Source organism: Balaenoptera acutorostrata, chromosome 9 (genome assembly GCF_949987535.1).
Source record: "Balaenoptera acutorostrata chromosome 9, mBalAcu1.1, whole genome shotgun sequence".
NCBI classification, from domain to species: Eukaryota; Metazoa; Chordata; class Mammalia; order Artiodactyla; family Balaenopteridae; genus Balaenoptera; species Balaenoptera acutorostrata.
Window position 1 is genome coordinate 36,750,904 of NC_080072.1, and position 20,700 is coordinate 36,771,603.

At 38.2% G+C, this 20,700-nt stretch overlaps 1 protein-coding gene across 2 annotated transcripts in view; it reads right to left on the bottom strand.

Moving 5' to 3' along the window:
* NELL1 (neural EGFL like 1) overlaps positions 1–20,700 on the bottom strand; it is an 858,172-nt gene that overhangs the window by 202,201 nt on the left and 635,271 nt on the right. For both annotated transcript variants that reach the window (XM_057553940.1, XM_057553939.1), the window contains exon 15: positions 9,326–9,421. In XM_057553940.1, the coding sequence (XP_057409923.1) occupies positions 9,326–9,421 (96 nt within the window). The remainder of the gene's footprint in view (positions 1–9,325; positions 9,422–20,700) is intronic.

Here is a 20,700-nt window from a genome sequence, read left to right on the forward strand (position 1 = left end):
CAGAGAAGGAACAGGGAGTGGGGCCCAGAGCATGAAGAGTCATGTTGACCACTGTAACGACTCTGACGTTTATTGAGTGAAAATGGAGAGCCGTGGAGGGTTTGGAGCAGAGAAGTGTCTGCATCTAACCTATTTTTTAGCAATGTCCCCTTGACTACCATGCTAAAAAGAGATGCTGGTTGTACAACAGTGGACGGGAGATGAGTTAGGAGGCTTTGGCCATAATCTACATTAAAGATGATGTTGTCATGCACAGGAGTGGCAGTGGTGGAGATTATACAATGTTTGGGTTCCAAATATATCTTAAAGGCAGAGCAAGGATTTGGATGTGCTGTGCAAAAGAAGGAAGTCAAGGACAATTTCAAGGTCTTGATCCAGAGAATGGGAAAGGGTAGATTTCATCATCAGCTGGAATGGGGAAGACGGTGGGAGGAATATTTTGAGAGGGAGCAGATCATGAAGATTCTAGATAATTAGAGACCCTCAATAACCGATCTTTTCCATTATAGGCACACCTTGTTATATCGTGCTTTGCTTTATTGTGCTTGGCAGACATTATGTTCTTTACAAATTGAGGGTTTGTGGCAACCTTGTGTCAAGCAAGTCTACTGGGACCTTTCTTCCAACAGCATTTGCTCACTTCCTGTCTCTGTGTCACATTTTGGTAATTCTCACAATATTTCAAACTGTTTCATTACTGTTACATTTGTTACAGTGATCTGTGATCAGTGATTTTTTTTCCTTTAATTTTTTTTTATTGAAGTATAGTTGATTTATAATGTGCTAATGCAGTGATTTTTGATGTTACTACTACAACTCACTGAAGGCTCAGATGATAGCATTTTTGAGTAATAAGTATTTTTTAATTAAGGTATGTACAGTGTTTTTTTGAGACATAATGCTACTGCATTCTTAAAAGACTACAGTATAGTGTAAACATAACTTCCATATGCAAAAAACCAAAAAATTTGTGTGACTTGCTTTATTGTGATAATCACTTCATTGCAATGGTCTGGAACTGAACCTGCAGTATCTCCGAGGTACGCTTGTATTTTAATTAATATCAGATATTGGTGATCAACATGTAAGCCTGTATGTGTGTCACAGGCAGAGAGAACATTACAGGCAAAAGCTCCGAGATTTGAAAAAATGAGGTGCATTTCAGTGACCAGAGTAGTTTAGAATGGGCTGGGATTTAAGATGTATGTGGAGGAGGAGGAGATAAAGCTGGAGAGGTAGGCAGAGGTCCAATCAGGGAGGTCTTTAGATATCACGCTATGGAAGATGGACTTTATCTTGTAAGCACTGAGGAGGTACTGAAAGGTTTTCTTAGCAAGATTAATAAAATAATCTTCCAGAATCTCCCCTTATGGACTCAGTCTTCTTGGCTAAAATTGTTGCCTCCCATAGATAACTTCAAGGTCTCTATTAAACTGGAGAATGCTTTAAAACCACATTAGCCCACCAAGCCTGAAACTTCTTATCTTTTCAACCACCACCAAAATGAATGCATAGATATTGCTATTTGATTCATCATATTTTGGACCCAAGCGAACATCTTCAGGCAACTACCTTTTCTAATCAGTGGATCCTACTAGGAGAGAGTGATGCAAATCGCAAGAGTTTACATTCTTTTTCGGCCAAGCTATTGGCTTCAATTAGGCTTTTTCCACATGATCTACAGTGCATTAAATATACTTGGATAGAAAGAATCCTTGGATACTAGTTACTAGGGAAAATTTGTAATTTCTGGGCTCCAGTCGGTCATATTTTTACAGAAGCCTGGATTTCCTTTCTGTTCAGCCATTGTGCTTCAAGTTACAGGGGTGTTTGTATTTCCCAGGGCAGAGGATTAAAAAATGAGCCTATGAACCAAACTCCTGACTTTCACAGTTCAATAGTATGAGCTTGCCTGGTGGGGAGGAAGAACCGCTTGTCATCTAAATAGTCAGGAATTATTTTCTGCATTACTAACTAGACTAGGTAATCCCTAATAGCTTTCATGTATTTGATGAGGAATGCCAATCCATTAAAAAGATTGGTGCCCTTTACTTTGCTTCCTGGAAAGCATGCTGACAAAGCTACTGGAAATACACAAAATTTCTATACTATACTATTCTTATTAATGGCATTCTTGTTAATGGCCTTTCTCTCCTCCATCCCCAATATAATATATTTTTACTTCGGTGTCTTTAAAATTAGATTTCAACTGGAGCCATTACAACTTGTGATCTATAAAATGAAAAGACTGGACCATGTGAAATTTAGGGTCCTTGTGTATACTCATTCATTTATTCATTTACCAAATATTTGTTGAATTCAAACATAATAGGATATTAAAACTGGACTTTTCCTATGTTAGAGTTCTGATACATAATAATGTTCTGTTTCAAAGCTGTATGCTAGACTACCTTTTTAACACTTTCAAAAATCAGCTGTGCCTACATTAACCGTTAGCCACCCTCCAGCTCTGTAAACAAAGACCTAGAATTTTAGTAAGGGATGGTGATGAGGCCAAAAGTGAGAACTTGGTTAGAGAGAGAGATTTGGCATGCTTCCAGTTCCAGGTCATCCTTTCTTTTCTTTTTGCAGGAAAGAGGGGGAAGAACATCCTCTCTAAATTCATCCCAGGGTGACAGTCTTCAAGCACATCTAGAAATGTCCCCTGGATGGTTAGGGACAAAGCAAATTATATTTGACTTGTGCCCTAAGAGCCTAAAGGTTAATGCCTGGGTCTGGCACTGCCTCAGTCACATAGCAGAGGAAAAAAACAAAAAATGACCACATTAAGAGAGGGCTGCACTTGGACTGAAGGAGGGGAAAAGTGTCTGCTTTATTGGAATCCTACAAAAGAGCATCAGAGCGTCACCCTAATCTTATGTTAATCTTGCAGAGCAAAGGAGTCACAACAGAGAAGTGGCCTTTCACAAGCTCAGAGCTACAAAAGATAAAAGGATCGTCATGTCAAGGGAACTTCGTTTGGAAGTAATTCGTGATCAAAGGCCCTTACCAAAACATCTCACAAAGGAAGAACCAGCAACTGCACATTGCACATCGCCCATCCAGAGGGTCTCAACACTAGAAACCCACTGTACTGGTTACGTGAGACCTTATTCTCTTTCCCATAAAATTATCTCACCCAGGATAAGATTCCCAACACCTATGAATTTTAAAATACAATACTGAAAGAGGAAAAGAGAAAGTGTCCACATCTCCTCACTGCAGGCTTCTCAGGCTGTGGCAGGCTGATGAGTGGATTATATGCCAGGCACTCTACCAAATGTATTAGACTATTTCATATAACCTCACAATAATAATATGCAATAAGTATTATCAATATCCCTTTTTTAGTGGCAAACTGAAGCTTAGAAACATTATGTATATCTGATCTAATCTCATAGATTCTGGTAAATAGTGGAACCCAACTGAGACTGACCTAGAATGATGTCAGAGGGTGTGTTCTTACTCTTATTTTGTTTATTCTCTTCTCACCTTAGGTGCAACAAAGATGTTGAAAGGAATATATAAATCAATGCCCATCATCAAGTAGGAGAGTATGGTTTATTACTCGCAGAAGAACATAATTTATTTAGCCTTGCATATAGTCTGTTAGATTTAATTGCCCTTGAACACAGGTAATATCATCAAGAGGCAACAGGTTATTGGAAAGTGTAAAATTTGGATTCAGTCATGCATGGGTTAGAACCACAACTCCACTACTGACTGGCTGAGTAACACTTATACACATCCTCATATATGTTCCCTAGGGTGGGGCTAGCTGCCTCACAAGAAATAACAAATGCAAAAGGTTGGGACTCATAATCCATGGGTAGTGGGCTGATGCAAGTTTCCCTTCACAGAGGCTAAATAATTCATGGTAGATCTAGTAGCAGAACACAGGTCTCTGTCCTTCCGTCCAGAAGTCTTTACACTATCCCAGGCTGCCTCTTTATAGTCCAAATCGCTGTTTGTGAACAGAAGGCATAGCTCCCTACAGTTGTATTGAAATGACTTGAAAACTTGGTCTGTACCAAGGAGATGAGAATGAAAAATGGTTTCAGGTATTTTTCCAGATGTCTGAAACCTGGCAAAATGGTGAGCCTGGCAGGTCCATGGACAGGGTTTTGACATTGCTCCAAAGAGATCTGAGAGTTCAGTGACAATTCCATTTTGGAGCCATGGAGAAGTGTGTCAGATCTTTAGCTCAATTTCTCCATCACGGCTGAAAAAAAAGTTGAGCGGGTGGAATTGAGAAGAGGAGGGGAACGAGATACTATAGGTTCAGCAGCTGAACCCAAGGCTGAGCTGCTTTAAACATGAATGATCTCAGTGCTGGTGGGTTTGGGCTCCTCCCATCCTCCAGCGCAATGCCTCTCCTCTGCCATTGTCTATTTCTGGAAAGAACCAGTGCAAGGAATAGTTCCTCAAACAAATTTATACTCATCTGACTTTAATGAAATTTTTAAGAGTATCTGCATCTCTCCTTTTTTGGTGGGTTCAACTGGATGGGCAACTCAGAGAAACCTCAACTCCTAGTACTTCTCTTTTGTATGATGCCACAAAAATCCTGCTTACTCTTTCCTGGGCACCTGTTAGCTACACAACAATAGCAGCAACATTAATAATAGAAGCTGCCATTTACTGAGCATGCACCATGCGTCAGACAACCTGAGAAAGCTCATGCTAAGAAAAGTTAAATAACTCTCCTAACTGCTGTGAATTTGCACTAATTCTCCTCCCAAATGCCCTCCCCAGAGTCCTGTTACACCTGGCAAGGAAATATCCTCTTCTCCATTTAGATAATGGAGCTACTATCTACCCTTGTAAAGACTCTTAAAAAAATTTTCTCCATAACAGAGGTGAGCAGAGCAGTAGCAAATAGAACACTGGTAGAGCTCCATCAAAATTGGGGCAAGCTTTAAAATTTGGAAAAATAGACAAGTTCTTTCTTCTGACCATTCTTTTTACTTGGTGGATGGACAATATACTCAGGGTAAACTACTACCCTCTGCCTATATATCTACAATGCCCTGAAGCACAGGGAAAAGAATAGAATAAATTATCCTGCAAAAAGTTTTTTCCCTTTAGGAAAGGTTAAAAGGCCCCCAGTCACTGAGAAAAATGAAGTCCCTTTCATGAATTTTGAATTCTCTTTATGTTAAGCTTTTAAAATATCATTTCTTATTACAAATATAATTTATATTTATTGTAGAAAAATTAGAAATTTCGGATAAGCAAAACAGAAAAAAATAACTAGAAATTATACTGTGAATGGACAATGCTGTTCAACTTTTTTTGCTATTTATTGATTACCCAGAAATAGAAACAGACTCACAGGTACAGAGAACAAACTAGTGGTTCCCCATGGGGAGAGGGCTGGGGGAGGGGCAAGATAGGTGAAGGGGATTTAGAGGTACAAACCACTAGATATAAAATAAATAAGTTACAAAAACATAATGTACAACACAGGGAATATAGTCAATATTTTAAAATAACTTTGTATGGAGTATAGTCTATAAATATGTCAAACTACTAGGTTGCACACCTGAAGCTAATATAATATTGTTAAGTCAACTATACTTTAACAAAGAAAGAATGTTCTAATTACAGTAAACCCAAAGTACTTCTAGAACTCCTGAAGAGATGCTTTAAAAATGATTTTCCGTCTCCTAAAAAATGCTTATATTTTATATTTATATTTAGAAATATAAATATTTATATAAATATTATATATTTATATTTTAATATTATTAGACAGATAGATATATAAATTTTAAAAAGCCTGTTTAAAATGCTGTTAAACATTCTACAGTGCACAGGACAGCCCTCTGCAACAAAGAATTATCTGTCCAAAATGTCAATAGTGTCAAGGTTAAGAAACCCTTCATTAGACAAGATTGCTACCTTATATTTAATCTCTACTTGTTGCTTGCAAATTTGCTTAATGCTAAGTAGAAAACATTCACTTCTTAGAGGATGATACTATGCTATTTTATGGTAAGTAACATATCTCTGGATTTAGTGCAACTCTTTGATTTTATATTTGAAAAGTCTCTGGGACGACTCGTATTGTTTCATTTTGTTTTGTATTTGGCTCCTTTACATCAGTGTGGCATGATATCCTTTTAGCTCTCAAGGATTACATAGAGATTTCACTGGCGGACATTTTCTATCCTAAGAGTAACACACCTACTCTTCTTACTGGCTCTTCACTCACCTCTCTCTTTACACATCTCCATGTTAGATATGAAACCAAATCAAAGCTAAGGGCGCAGAGAAGGAACAAAGGGTAAGAGAAGAGCCAACATAATACGTTGTCCAGAAACCAAGGGAGGTAAAATGTTTGCTTATCTTGAGTGGGGTTATGAAAAGTGTACATTTACTAAAATCTTATCAATATAAAATAAATGCAGAGTTGTTCACCTCTGTGTTACACATCAAACGTGAGTGGAATTGTCAACTTCATTATATTTCAGGTAGGCATTTTCTTTTTCAGTGATTTAGCTGAATATACTTGAATTCTGAAAGGCTATCACAAGCCATGAATAAAACTAGTAACGGGGGGCAGGGGTCGGGGGCAAAAGAAACATTTTTAAAACTAAATTTAAGTGGATTCTATATAGCTCAAATGGGACCATTTAATTGGTCCTAAAATTAAAACAAACCAAATAAAACATTTCATGTAACCATGCCATTAGACATTCACAGTGCATTTGTATTTCTCCTTTACACCTTGTGTCTCGAGGCATCTAGCACCACTATTCAATGTCAAGTGGAATTACTTAATGTTTATTGCTAACAGTGAGCACGACAAAATAATTCTGACAAGATATGACACAGGTTTTTAGTGTTCGCCCTATAATTCACCTAGATCCCTTGCACACAAGCGATTGGAAATACATGTACTTTACACTATCCATAAAAAAATCTCATAGAATTAGAATATTGGCCAATATTAAATGGAATGGTTTTGCTACAAACGGAGGACAACATCACATACAGAGAAACCTTATTTTATTCTTTTTTTTTTTTTTTTTTTTTTACCTTATAGCAACTGTATAAGTTTTCAAGAGTAAGTAATTCTCAATCTCCACTTTAATATTTATCTAGGAACCAGTGACCTGCCAATGTCTGTCTTACTTTTGCCTCTGGTCTTGATTTTCTCCTTTATCTCTCTTTTTCCTGTTCCACATTATGGACCAGAATGTAAGCACCGATTCAATCAGCCACTTATTGAGCAGAGCAAAGGAAAGAGGTCAAATCATCAAGCCATCAGAAACCAAAACTAATTCTTCCTGGGCTGCCACTGACTCAGGCCCTGGTCTAAGATCAATGCTCTCCTCCAATTCTTTATGATGCAAAAAAGAATAAGAACTTTACAGTAGATGCTCTGGTTAAATATCACTATGACAATATAAAAATGACTGGTTTATAACAAGCAACCCGAGGTGCTTGGTGAAAGTGCAGGCTCACGGACTCTCCCCCAGATATTCTGATTCACCAGGAGCCCAGATTTTACAGGAAGTTCATCATTATCCCCTTGAAACACATGCAAGGGTTTAAAATGTAGTTTATGGAATACAAGTTGAGTTTTATTCTCAGTTCTAATACTGGCTCTGTAGCATTGCAGAATTTACTTAATCTACCCAAGCTTTAGTCTGCCATCTATAAAATGAGCGTAATAATATCTATCTCTTCTGTTTGTTCTTATTATTAAAATAATCATTTAAAAGTTCTCGTGCATAATTAGTACATGATAAATGGTATATCATTAGTAATATTAGAATCCCTCATCATCAGCAATATCATCATCACTATTCTGTCTCCATTAATTCCTGTATTCTAATTTTAGGGAAACACAGCAGTTTTGGAGGAAATAATGAGAAACCTTTAGATTTTTTTTTTTTTTTCATTTTAGAAAACCTAATTAAAATCAAATGTACTGCAATATGGTTATGTGTGCTAAGTTACTTTGCTTTTGACAAGAATCCTTCAGTTCCATGTGATAATTCTCTCACGCTGCTCAGAGGTGGAACTTGGCTCTTTATATGTCTTTCTTTTTTTAAAGACAAACCAAGTAATTATTATTTAATAAATGTGATCTGATTTGTTGATAATATCACAAAATATGGAAACAATGATGCTTATTGTTGATTTCCTTGTTGAATAATTTATGTAGTTAAATTTTGACATGCTCTTAAAAGGATCAGGCTGTCTTATAAATACACAGGCAGTGCCATGTAATATGTCAAACAAGTTGGGGTATAATAAACAGGCTCATTTAAAAAATTTATTATTTAAATTCAGAAACCTTTAACGTGAAGGCAAGGAAGCAAGAGCTTTGCTTAGATCTTCGGCATTAGATGAAAACACGCTCCCCCTCATCTAATAATAGGGATAAGGACTAACGCATCATATTTCCATTTTGCTATGCTCTACTATGAGATGTGTCAAGTGTGACATGCCAGACCCAGAAACACATAATACCGTGATTTTAACCTAATGAAACTCATAGGAAAATACAATGAAATACTCAGTTTTACATGGCATACACCTCTTGTTTGCACTGATACATACACTGCCACTTTGGCACTGAATGTCAATTTCATTCACACACAGGTAGGAGGACTTCTCCAATTAATAAAAGAGCTAGATTTCACCAAAGAGTGCCCAGTGTAAACGCTACATTTACTGCAAATAGAAAGCTGTACATAATGGAATCTTACCAATACTAACTGGCTTATATTATCAGGTCCATGAATGATAATGTTCCTAATAAACCAATATTATAATAAAATCCCAAGCACACCGATAAACCTGCTGCTGGGGTTATTTAATGTGCTTTTACACAAGGAGCATGCGGTTCTAATTTAGATTCCGTGGATGCAGCAGATTGTTATAACTCCAGTGGTTGCCTGTGACGCTCCCCAATAGAGGATTAAGTGGAGCAGGTCAGTTTGTCAGGCTTTATCTCTAATTAGCACTAAAAATGCACACTGCAAACGGAGGCAGAGAGAAGACTCGACCTTGCTAAATTAGACACGTTGGAGGGAGGGCAAATGAAGCCCTGTTTTCAGAAGGAGGATGCCTATTACACAGTAATCAAAAGGTACCCAACTTGAGGAGAGCCACATCCACCATCAAGACATAATGTATTAAGTCAACCCGCAGTACTATAGCTCCAGAGAAAGAGCCTCCATTCTCTCTGAAGCCTAGTCTCTCTCTCTCTCTCTCTCTAACCCCAACACACACACACACACACACACACACACACACACACACACACACACACACACACACACACACACACACCAGATGAGGTTACCTTTCTCGCAGTGGCTTCCTGTGAATCCAGAAGGACAGACACATTTGTTAGGAGCCAAGCACGTTCCACCATATCTGCAGCCCTCTTCGCAGAATGCTGTCACGAAAAGAGAAGGGATTTCTCTTAGATAAAATGGCAATAAGGAAATTCATGGAAAATAGCATGGGCATTGAAACAATTCTTTCATTGTTGCACAGGGAATACATATCTATGTTGACATATTTAAAAGTCACGGTATACAAAAAGAAAGAAATGAAATAATACCTATTTCACTGGTTTACATCAGATCGATTGAAATAATGGATATAAAGTATTTGGTGCTAAATGGTAGCTAGTATGAAGAGCTCTTACAGTTGCTATTGGTATGATTATTGATATATTTGAAATCAAAGAATCAATTGAGTAACTAGAAAGGACAGGGTTAGGATAAAGGCAAAGGCATTTAAAATGCTCACTGTTTTGTAGATACTCTTTCTTACTAAGCATTTTTATTACAATAAAAACATTTTTTTTTAAGATTTTTGGTAGTCAAAGCAATTTTTAAGGACATAATAAATTTAACTAAGTGGTTACTTTTGAATATTTAAGATGTCTCCAACATTTCTATAATAAAAACAATGCCTTGTCCTTATAGAAAAAATGCTTAACACATCTCAAATTATTCCTTTAGGGAAAGTGCCTCAATGTAAAAATCCTATTTCAAGGGGTATAGACTTGATAAAGCTTTTTGATAAACATTACAAAGTCATCCTAAGGCCATCTCAGCACTACCCTGCTAGCCTTGGATTAGTTCCCCTTATTACACACTAGCAGAGCATATTTCCATGCCCCTTTCCTTTGCAGTTTTAGATATAAATGTTCATTTATGCATAATTGATTACCATCTCCTCTTCCATCCATTGGACTGCAAGACCTATCAAGGCAAGTACTATGATTATTTTTGCTCCCCGTGGTACCATAGTCTCAGAATCTGAGGCCACAGTAGATGCTCAAAAAATATTTGCTGAATGAATTAGTCTATATTCTGCAGGTTGTTCTGACAGGAAAACACTTGTTCTCACAACTGTGCAATACTTCCATCTGAATAAGTTATTATCAAACCCTGCTGGATAACCAATAATTTTGTGTTCTTAACCTGCAAAATTTCTCATTAATGAAGATGACTGCAACTTGTTAACGCAGAATTTCTTTTATTCACATGAGAGCTCGGTGAGCAAATGTTTTGATTTTTAATTGCAGTTGGAAAATGTCACCCTGGAAAAATGTCACGGTTATGTTTTGCCATCATCACGTAAATAATATGGGTCTGACTTTAAAAAGCTCCATTATGTCTTTAGATAGTTGAATGCTAGTTCAAGTAAATAGAACTTCTCACAATATTGTCATTTTCCACATCATTTGATGTCCCTTGGATGATTTAACGTTCTGTAGTTTAGCAATTAATTGTGAGCTCCTCTGTTTCTGCCAGAGGATATATAGTGTGTATCTTGATATTCGAATACCATTTCCTATTTCCAGCATCTCAGTACCCTGAGACTAAGACAAAAAAGGTTTAGACAATATCTGCCTTGGTATGTTCATCAGAAACCAAATGCATATAAATATATGTATATGAGTGTATATGAAATCTCTTGTCCCCCAGATCACACATTGTGGGCTCTGGTGACAAACATTTCAAGTAAGATATTTAGAGTAGAGCTCTGCATCAAAGTTAACAACAGAACAAGAAAAATTTTTTGCAAGCTAAAAATGACAGATGGAAATCTGGTAAAGAAAAGTTTCAAGTGGCACCCAAAGAAGGCAGGGGCTTGGAAGCAGGAAGCTCAGTCTGGGTTTCTTTGTGGCACAAACAGCACTTGATCCAGATCTGTGTACACACATGCACGTGCGTGCACGCACACACACACATCAGCAGACATGGTTAGGAGACTTGGTGTTGTTTTATAATACGTGTGTGCTCTTGATTTACTTACCCCTTAAACAGAAATGATAATAGATTTTGTGAAGAGAGCATATGTTTGTGATGTTCTAAAAATGTGCAGAGAGAATAAATAGGGCGCCATGAGGATAAAATGAGTCAATATCTGTAAGGGACTTAAAATAGTGTTTGGCACGTAGTGTTAAGTATTTCGTAAATAAAATTAATTGGTTATGACTGTGAAACTTGTACAAATTGTCTAATATGCAGACAGCATAAACCCATCCTATAAGGTGTTCAGCTTCACCAGGATGGGTTTAAGGCAACCCTTGTTCTTTGTGCTTGATTTAGTTTCTCAAAAGAGTAGCAGCAGCCCTTATCATCAAATATCAGATAGGTGTTACTGTTTCCAAATAAAAATGGTGAAATGGGGACTCAGAAATCAAGTGCCCCCTGTAAGCTGCACAGATGATAAGCAGCAGAGCCAAGATTCAAACAAAGACTTCTTTGGCTTCAAAGTCTTACCTCCTCTTTATAAGATACAGTGCAGATTCACCTGCAATCTGGTATTCACATAGGCAGGTTTATCCCCTTTTTGAATAGTCCCATAAGGGCTAAGGGAACTGACTACAAATTGGAAGAAAAAAATATCTCCCAAATTGCACACATTGCATTGAACAAGGGGTGTAGGGAGTTGTGCAAGTTCATGCACCTACTACCTAAACTCCATTTTTTGTCCATTTTTAGTCACATTTCACCCAATTGCACATGCTGCTTTGATTGGAACTTATCTGGAATAAAGAAGAAATTCACTGCCTACCTGAACCTTAGGTAATATGCCAAAAATTTCAAAAAACACAAAAGCAAATTAAAAAGGAGCATGTCATCCAAAACTTAAGCTACTCTGGAGAAATCAAGATCAGTGCAAGTTTTCTTTGAAACCTCATAAAACATCAAAACACACTATTGTATCCTAGTCTAAAAATTGTGCACAGATTATGTATATCTGGATAGGCCCTTCTGGATCCACAATGAACCCAGCATTTCTTCTGGTACTCATAGGATCTATAATTTGCACAGCATTACTTAGTTGATGGCATAACCAAAACAAGAAGCCAGGTCACCTACTATACCTCTTTCTAGCTTATGAGAAGACAGGATGGTAAAAATCACATGGTCCAAATCCTTGCTCTGTATTTATTAGCTGTGTGACCTAAGCAAATAATTTCACTCCTCTGGACCTCAGTTTTCTCAAGAGCAAAGCAATAATGATAATAATGAAAACACCATGCTGTGCAGGTTAAATTAAACTACCAATGTAAACCACCCAGCACAGGGCACTGCAAGTGGAATAAGCTTAAGAACTGGATGTGACTATCTTAACTTACCACCAGGCCTTTGCTTTTCCAAATACCAGTACTATAACGCACCAGTTCCTCATCTAGATTCTGGAGATGCAGCAGTGAAAAGATCCCCGTGCTATGGCACTTATTCTTTAGTAAGGGCTAATTGTCACTCCTTCCTTGACTTGGTGACCCAGTAGTATCATGTGGTTTGCCATGGGACTTGGAATCATAGCTCCTTTGCAAACTCAGAAAAACTCAGGCATCATGGGTGTGTCACTCCTTTGTCAACCACTTTCTAGATTCCAAAGTATGGTTTGTAGACCGCAGATATTCAATGAGATTACAAACTTGAATCTGTCATTATAATGTCATTTGTTATTAACTGCTACCCTGGGGGTGATATTGGATCAGATCAACTCTAAAATGGTATGATTCTATTTTTGAAAGGACTCTTCCTACTGTGCAATAAAATAAATTAAAAAATTCAAAACTGAGGGAGTTTATCCAAAGAAAGACTACTTTTTATATTTAAAAAATTCTGAGCATGTGAAACAAAACTTGGACTTTAAGGGGAACAGAATGAGAAAGTGGCTTTGCAGATGCCAGGTTTGTGGATGCCCAGTATTATCACCATGTGCTCAATTTGACAAAAATAGTTTTACACTAATAAAAAAAAGTAATAGCCCTCCAAGTTCTAAACACTTGGTATGATCCTCTTAAAGTATAACTGGCATATATTTAGTTCCTAGGGACACCCTGTATTCTGAAAAAATAAAGAAACATACAAGTTTTAACACCATCTGGTAGAAGTAAACCCTTTTCCCTCCCTCTTGGTTTCCTTGAGAAAGCATTTTCCTTAAGCTCATTTCTGCCCTCTCTTTGCCAGCTTTGCTCATTCTGTCCCTGGGGAGGTAGAGAGATTTATTCTACTGGTAAATTTGGAAACAATATATATCAGGATGATGTTCCTTGGGTGGGAGAAACAGGAGAATGGGCTGAGAAAAACTATCATTAGGAGTGAGTAATATTTTCATTTCTAGCTTTATTTTGGACGGTGAGTTAGTAGGTGTGAATTTCATTATTAAAAATAACTATCAAGATATCAAAATAAATAAAAGCTGGCCACCATGGATCAATGGTTACAAGGTGTCCTAAACCAAAGATTATAATTAATTTGATTATATGCACCTAAATTCCAACGGGGGGAGAAAATATTTAACATCTGGTCATGCTCAGTAAAACTCCATGCCTACCTCACTTCTCTCTTGGGAGTGAGATGCCTTTAAATGGTATCAATTTTCCTTACTTCCCTGATGATGCCTTTCTCCCTGGGATTCAGTGGGTAAGCTGGTCTCATTCTGTGTTTATTCTTAGCAAACCAGCTTGACTTACAGACGTAAACTCATGTTCTCCAATCCAGCTCTGTCAATAATAAAGGTGAGATCACCCCCCTCCACTATGCCTGCTTTTTGGTTTATTCCTCACCTTGTTCAGAACATAATATTTATCAAAGATCCCCTCAAACATTTTGGTTGTTACAAGATGGCAGGTAGGGTGAGGGTGCTACTGGCATTTGGTGGGTAGAGGACAGAGATGTTGCTAAATATCCTACAATGCACAAGACAACCTTGTGTAGCAAAAAAAGTACCTGGCCCAGAACATCAGTAGTGTTGCAGGTGACAAACTCCACTCCGACTTTACACAATTAAGTCTATGGGGTACCTCCATGAGTAAAATTAGGTTATTTTAATCCCTTTTTGCATCCTCCCAAAGTCTCCCCCAAGAGTGTAAAATATAAAGGTAAGAGTGAAAACCATCCAGATAGCTATTCTGATATATAAAACCAAACATCCAGATGTCTGCAATTCTCACTTTTCATATCATTCTGGTCTCAAGCACACACTATACTGCATAACTTAATATTTAATTATTGGCCCCTAAATCACCTTCACTCCTATCACTCACTACTTGTGTTTGTATCTGCGGCTCTGCTAGCCTTTTGCACTCTTCTTTTCAACAGTATTAATAATAATGACAACAATAGTGACAGTAAATTCCATTTATTGAAGACCTATTAAGTACCTTATAGACCTAATATTCCATTTCATCTTTACAGCAATGCTGTGCGTTTCTCACGCTATTCTCCTTTTCAGATGAGAAAGTGAGCTTAGAGAAGTAAGGTAAGTTATCAAAGGTCGCACCACTACTAAGTGGCATCCTGGGTTTCAAGCTCAGAGTCCTAACAACATCACTCAGCAGTCTCCATTTAGGGATTAGCCACCTACTATGTGTAGATAATGTGCTGAGTGCTGAGAAGTCTAAAAGGACACATGAAAATTGTCTCCATGCCCAAGAAGCTCACAATCGAGTAGCAGAGAATGGCACATATAAAACCAAGCACATTCAAATGTGATCTATGCCCCTGTAGCAGTATGAATAAAGTACTGAGAGAACGTGGAGAAGAACGTGATTAACTGTGCCTGGTGCACCTGGGCAAAGTTTTGCAACAGAGCTGGCATTTGAGCTGGGCCTGGAAGAAGGAATGGGATTTTTGCCAGGTGGAGAAGCACAGGAAAAGAGACAGTTCAGGTCATGGTTTTGTCCTGCAGAAAGGTAACAAATAAATGAAGAAAATGAACAGGTGCTGATAACTCACATCAAGGTTAGGGACTGAACATTAGAACAGAACACAGTAAGCCATGTGGGGAAGCAGGAGTGTTTTACAATCTGTGAGCCATCCTCTCCGTCAACCCGTCTCTCATCCACTTTCCAGATTTGTTACTTACCTTAAGGTACAATAGTGTCTTGCCTGGGTATCTGCATATAGACTTTTCCATTTTTCTATCCATTATTCTAGTTGGTTTAAAACAGTGATTTGCTGGTCTTTTTTAGTACACTATATAGTTAGAAATAAGTTTTACATTAGAAACCCCATACGTACACACATAGACAACCAGAAATATAAAATGTACTCTTAGTATGTGTAATGCATTCTGATATTTTCTATCATACTGCCTTGCATTATACTGTATTGTATTGCCTTCCATATATGGTATTGTATTATATTCTGTTGTACGTAATTTATAAATGCAGCTATGAATCAATGACTTGCTTTCCCAACCCACTAAAACTGCAGTTTAAACCATGTGCTTGTTTCATACATTCTTGGTGATAGCCACATTTTTCTAGTCCATAGCATTTTGTGATAGGATGTGGGCATAGAGTCACTTTTAGATTCACCTTGAAATCTTCACACTGAGACGTTGGTTTTAGCTCTAGAAAGACTGAAAAGATAAGAAAATGTCTACAAGTGTTATTTTCTATGGATGTAGTTACAACTGAGATCATATGGCCTGCAAAGTTGAAGTATTTGCTCACTAGGCCTTTAGAGATAATCTGTTACAAAAGATGAACTAGACAGGAGTGGCATAGCTTGAAGGGAGACATCCTTCTGCATTTGTGGGGTGCTATATATGTGTTTCTATAACTGGACTATGAGATTCTTAAGGGCCATGGTCATGTTTGTTGCAACTCTGCCTTCCTCTATATCATCCTGAACTCTGGTGATACTGAACCCATATTTCTCGGTAGAGTAATTTAATTATATAGAGAAAATAAAAAGTTTGAGAAGACAGTCTTGTGTACAGCTAACTATATTGTGAAATTTGAGATAAACATTTGACCAAGTCAGATCATTCCAGCTTTACAAATTTATCAGCCATCTACTGTGTGCTTGACACCAGATACTCTAAAAAGATATGATCCCTGTTTTCCAGGATCTGGGATTCTAATACAATGATTCTCCCTGAGGGCAATATCCCCCCCAGGGGATATTTGGAAATGTCTGGAGACATTTTTAGTTGTTACAGCTGGAGGAATGCTACTGGTGGGTAGAAATCAGAGATACTGCTAAACATCCTACGTGCACAGGGCAGCCTCACAACAAAGAATTATCCAGCTCCAAATGTCAGTATGATGAAAGTTGAGAGAAGACAGTCCCTTAATTTAGTAATTAATAAATACTTATTGAGTACCCTCTATACCAAGGATTATTCTGAGAACCAGGGCTCAGACAGACAGATAAAAACATGTCAACATATGGGTTTATATTCTAGGGGGAAGATACAGAATAACAAAATGAACATGTCAGTGACATCGCAAATTAGATGATGACAAGTGTTATGGCCAAAAATAGAGCAGACCAGGGGGATATGAAGTACTCCAGTGGGGAAGGTTGTAATTGAACAGGGTAATCACGGAAGGCACTAAGACAGTGGCATCTGAGAAAAGACCCAAAGAGGAGAAAGAGTGTTCCAAGCAGAGGATACCACAAGTGCAAAGGCCCTAAGGAGCAGATTGTGAGGATCGCATAATGCTTTACAGATCCCAGCAGTACACAAAACCAAAAGGAAGTAGAAAGAAGGAAAGGGTTGTTTCTGCATGGAAGGTCAAGAATGGCTCCAAAGAAGAGCTGCTGCCTCAGCTGAATCAGAAAAATAAATAATAAACCATCAGGCAGCTTGGGGCCAAGGGTGTTCAAGTCAGGAGGAAGGAACAGCGTCTGCAAAGGTATAGAGGCATGGAGCACGACTGGGTAGAGCTAAAAGAGGCTTCAGCTGCCTGGTAGAGGGGCTGTGAGGAAGGAGGAGTGGGGGGGATTAGCCGGGATTTTATGAACGCAGGATTTGTGCTACTTCACAGACGGGCCACTTCTGCTCTGCCTGTCTCACCAGATACCCACTGGTCTTATGAAGGATTTAGGACTGCCAATATTATCTTATTTTTCCCCAATTCACTTTCATTCAGAACGAGAGTGGTCTCTTTCTTAGGGAGGCAGAATCAAAATGTTGAATATGAATTCGTTTTTATGATTTTAAAATCTCTGAAATGTAGAACTGGAAGAATCATATAAAAGGGAGAGCAATTCAACAGGAAATTACTAAGAACTTGGGAATGAGGGATGTTCAGCCCCGACCATGTGCCCCTGGGAGGTGGGGTCAATCTCGGACACATCACCCAAACAACCGGGGCGCCATGGTAAGTCTTCAGGACCACCTATGGCTCAGTGAGCGGTTAAGAGCATGACTCTGGAAAGAGAGACCTGGGTTCCAGTCATGGTTCCAGCCCTTATTAGCTGGTTGATTTCTTTTCCTAGCTTTACTGAGATATAATTGACATATAACATTGTGTAAGTTTAAAGTGTACGACATGCTGGTTTGATACGTTTATATATTGCAGAATGATTACCATTGTGATTATTTTTGGAAAGTTCCTTCATCTCCTTGAGCATCAAACTTCTTTCTAACTTTCTTTTTAATTTTTATTTTTTTATTGAAGTATAGTTGATTTACAATGTTGTGTTAGTTTCAGGTGTAAATGATTCAGCTATATACATATATATGTATATACATATATATATATTCTTTTTCACATTCTTTCCCCTTATAGGTCATTACAAAATATCGAATGTAGTTCTCTGTGCTACACAGTAGGTCCTTGCTGCTTATCTATTTTATATATAGTAATGTGTATATGTTAATCCCAAACCCTTAATTTATCCCTACCCCCCCTTTCCCCTTTGGTAAAATAAATTTGTTCTCTATGTCTGTAGGTCTACTTTTGCTTTGTATTTAAAGAAAAAAAAAAGATACAAATGAACTTATATTCATACTCCTTACCTGTATAACTAGGTCACTAAGAGAACCTACATCATACTGATATTACCGGGCTTAAGTAAGATAGTGCAGGTAAAGTACTTGACATAATGTCCACACATCGTAAGCGCTCAGTAAATGTTAGTTCTTTTTAATCTGTCAATCTCTTTCTCTCTAGGTTAATTAATATAGTACAGCATTTTCTTTCAAATATCAAAACTCTTTGCAGCCTACCTTCCTTAACTGACACACAAATCGATGGCAGAGTTTGAAAGCTTGTTGAGCACTGGAATCAATAACAAAGAAAATGATGAAGGGGATGAAGACAAAAACCCAAGAAGAGGAATAGAATGAGAGATGGTGTTCAAATTTCCAAAAGCAAAATTCAGGAAGTTAGTTCGGGACTCCCTACAATGTACAAACTAAGGCAACAGTCAAAATTACATCTTTGCAACAAAAACTCTGAAAGCAATTCAAAATTTGGTGTTCAGCGTTTACAGGAGCATTAGGAAATGGGAGCCTGCAAGTGATAGCTGTGAAAAGCAGTTGAGGAGAAAGCCTGGGGTGCGAGGGTCAGAAGGTTCCCTGCTGCACTGCCATGCTGGAGCCCAACACATCTACTACCCCTGGAGGTCCCAGTCTAGAGATTTTAAAAAATAAATTCCAGCAAGCTCTCCCGGGAAAAATCACTATGTGATTTTTATATAACCGCATGGAATTAGATGTTAAATCTTGAGTGAGATATGGATCCCAGCTGCAGTGACAGAAGCTGGGTAATTCAGGTGGACCCAAGTTCTCAAGAGAGCTCTTCCATTTCCCACCTCCATCTTGGAACTTGAACAGTTTCTCAGATTTGTAAAGAGTTTTATGCTTTTGTTTTAGAAAGTGCTTCATAAGAATCTTGAATGGTGATTTGTAATGGTACCTTCATTCTGTAAATGGGAAAACTGAGAGGAGAGAAGTAGATGACTTGCTCAAGAGAAAGTTAATTAGGAAGCAGAGACAAAGAATTCCAGGCTCTGGGATTCTAAAACAGCATCAGGTATCTGAGAAGTGATGCCAGCTTTACCCAATGGGAGAAAACTAGTTTGGGGATTTAGAATGTGGGGAGGGAAGGAGAGAAGGTAGAAATAAGGGAGGAGGGAAGGATGAAAGCATAAAAAGAATAGAGGAATGAAAAAGAATTAACTTAGCAATCAGACCCTGCAGCAAACACTGCTCCCTGCACCCACACTCTGTAATGCCTAACACAGACAGACACCTAGGTTGTCAGATGAGAGGCTTTCAGAAATGGGCATCATGGGTGCTGATCTCACATCTGCCACTTTCTAGCTGTGTGACCTGGGGCTGATCTAGAAATATCAATGAACTTTATTTCCCTCATGACAAAATTGAAAGAAAAATAGCACCCTCATTACATGGTTGTTATGAGAAATAAAGGTCAAATACTTAGTCCCAGGTACTCAAAAGATTTTAATTATTATTATTAGTTACATACTTATATACACAGTGGGGAAACCCATTTGAGGACAAATACACTGACATGGGGAACCGAGGGTAAATGAAACCCTAATTCACAGGGCTATCAGGCTACATTTGTATTTTGTTGAAAATGTACTACTTTTCAGTTCCATGCTTGAAGGTCCCGACCAATAAATCCAGAGTTAGAATTATTAATTATCATGTTGTAGAATGCAAAGGAATTCCAAAGAGTGCTGCTTGCTGGTGGACTCAAAACATGTATTTGACCTTTCCTTGGCTGCCTTCAAAGTCAAAACCCAGGGTCCTCTTAAGCGAGCTTGTCTGATTAATGGCTACCTTCATGTTCATACACACCCACCGGGCCTCTAGCCTTCACCACCGCCTGGTTATCTGTATTGTCTAGACGTTTAGCTATATCTCATCTACAACATAAGCTGCCCTCATTCTTCAGCCAGTGTTCCTTTTGAAATATTTAAGCTCAAATCCCTCTAAATGTATTTCTAATTTATAGGCAGCGTGGTACAGGTAAAAAGAACACAGCCCCTGGAATCAGAGAAACCTGGATTAAATCACTAGCTGTGTGACCTTCGGCTAAATTACTCACCTTCTCTGAGCCTCTGTGGGCCCACTTGTGAAATGAAGACATAAATACCTCTTCATCAAATTTGTTTCAAAGTTAAAATGACAATATAAACATGAAAGCAAGTGGCACAGAGCCTGATACATTGCCTTCCTCTCCAGATTTGTCCCTTGCCACTTTCACTGGCTGCCTTACCCCCCAGGCACAGTTCCCCACACAGGCTGAGCTTGCTTTTGTATGCATCTGGTTAGCCCACATGATGCTGCCTATGAAGAGGGTAAGCAAGATGTTGTGGCTACTATTTCCTGAGGGTGTTATAAAGGAGTTTTCATGGCGTCCAACTTTCTGCCCAGCTGGGGAGCTGCTCCCAGCTCAAGACTCTCAGCTGGAAGGGA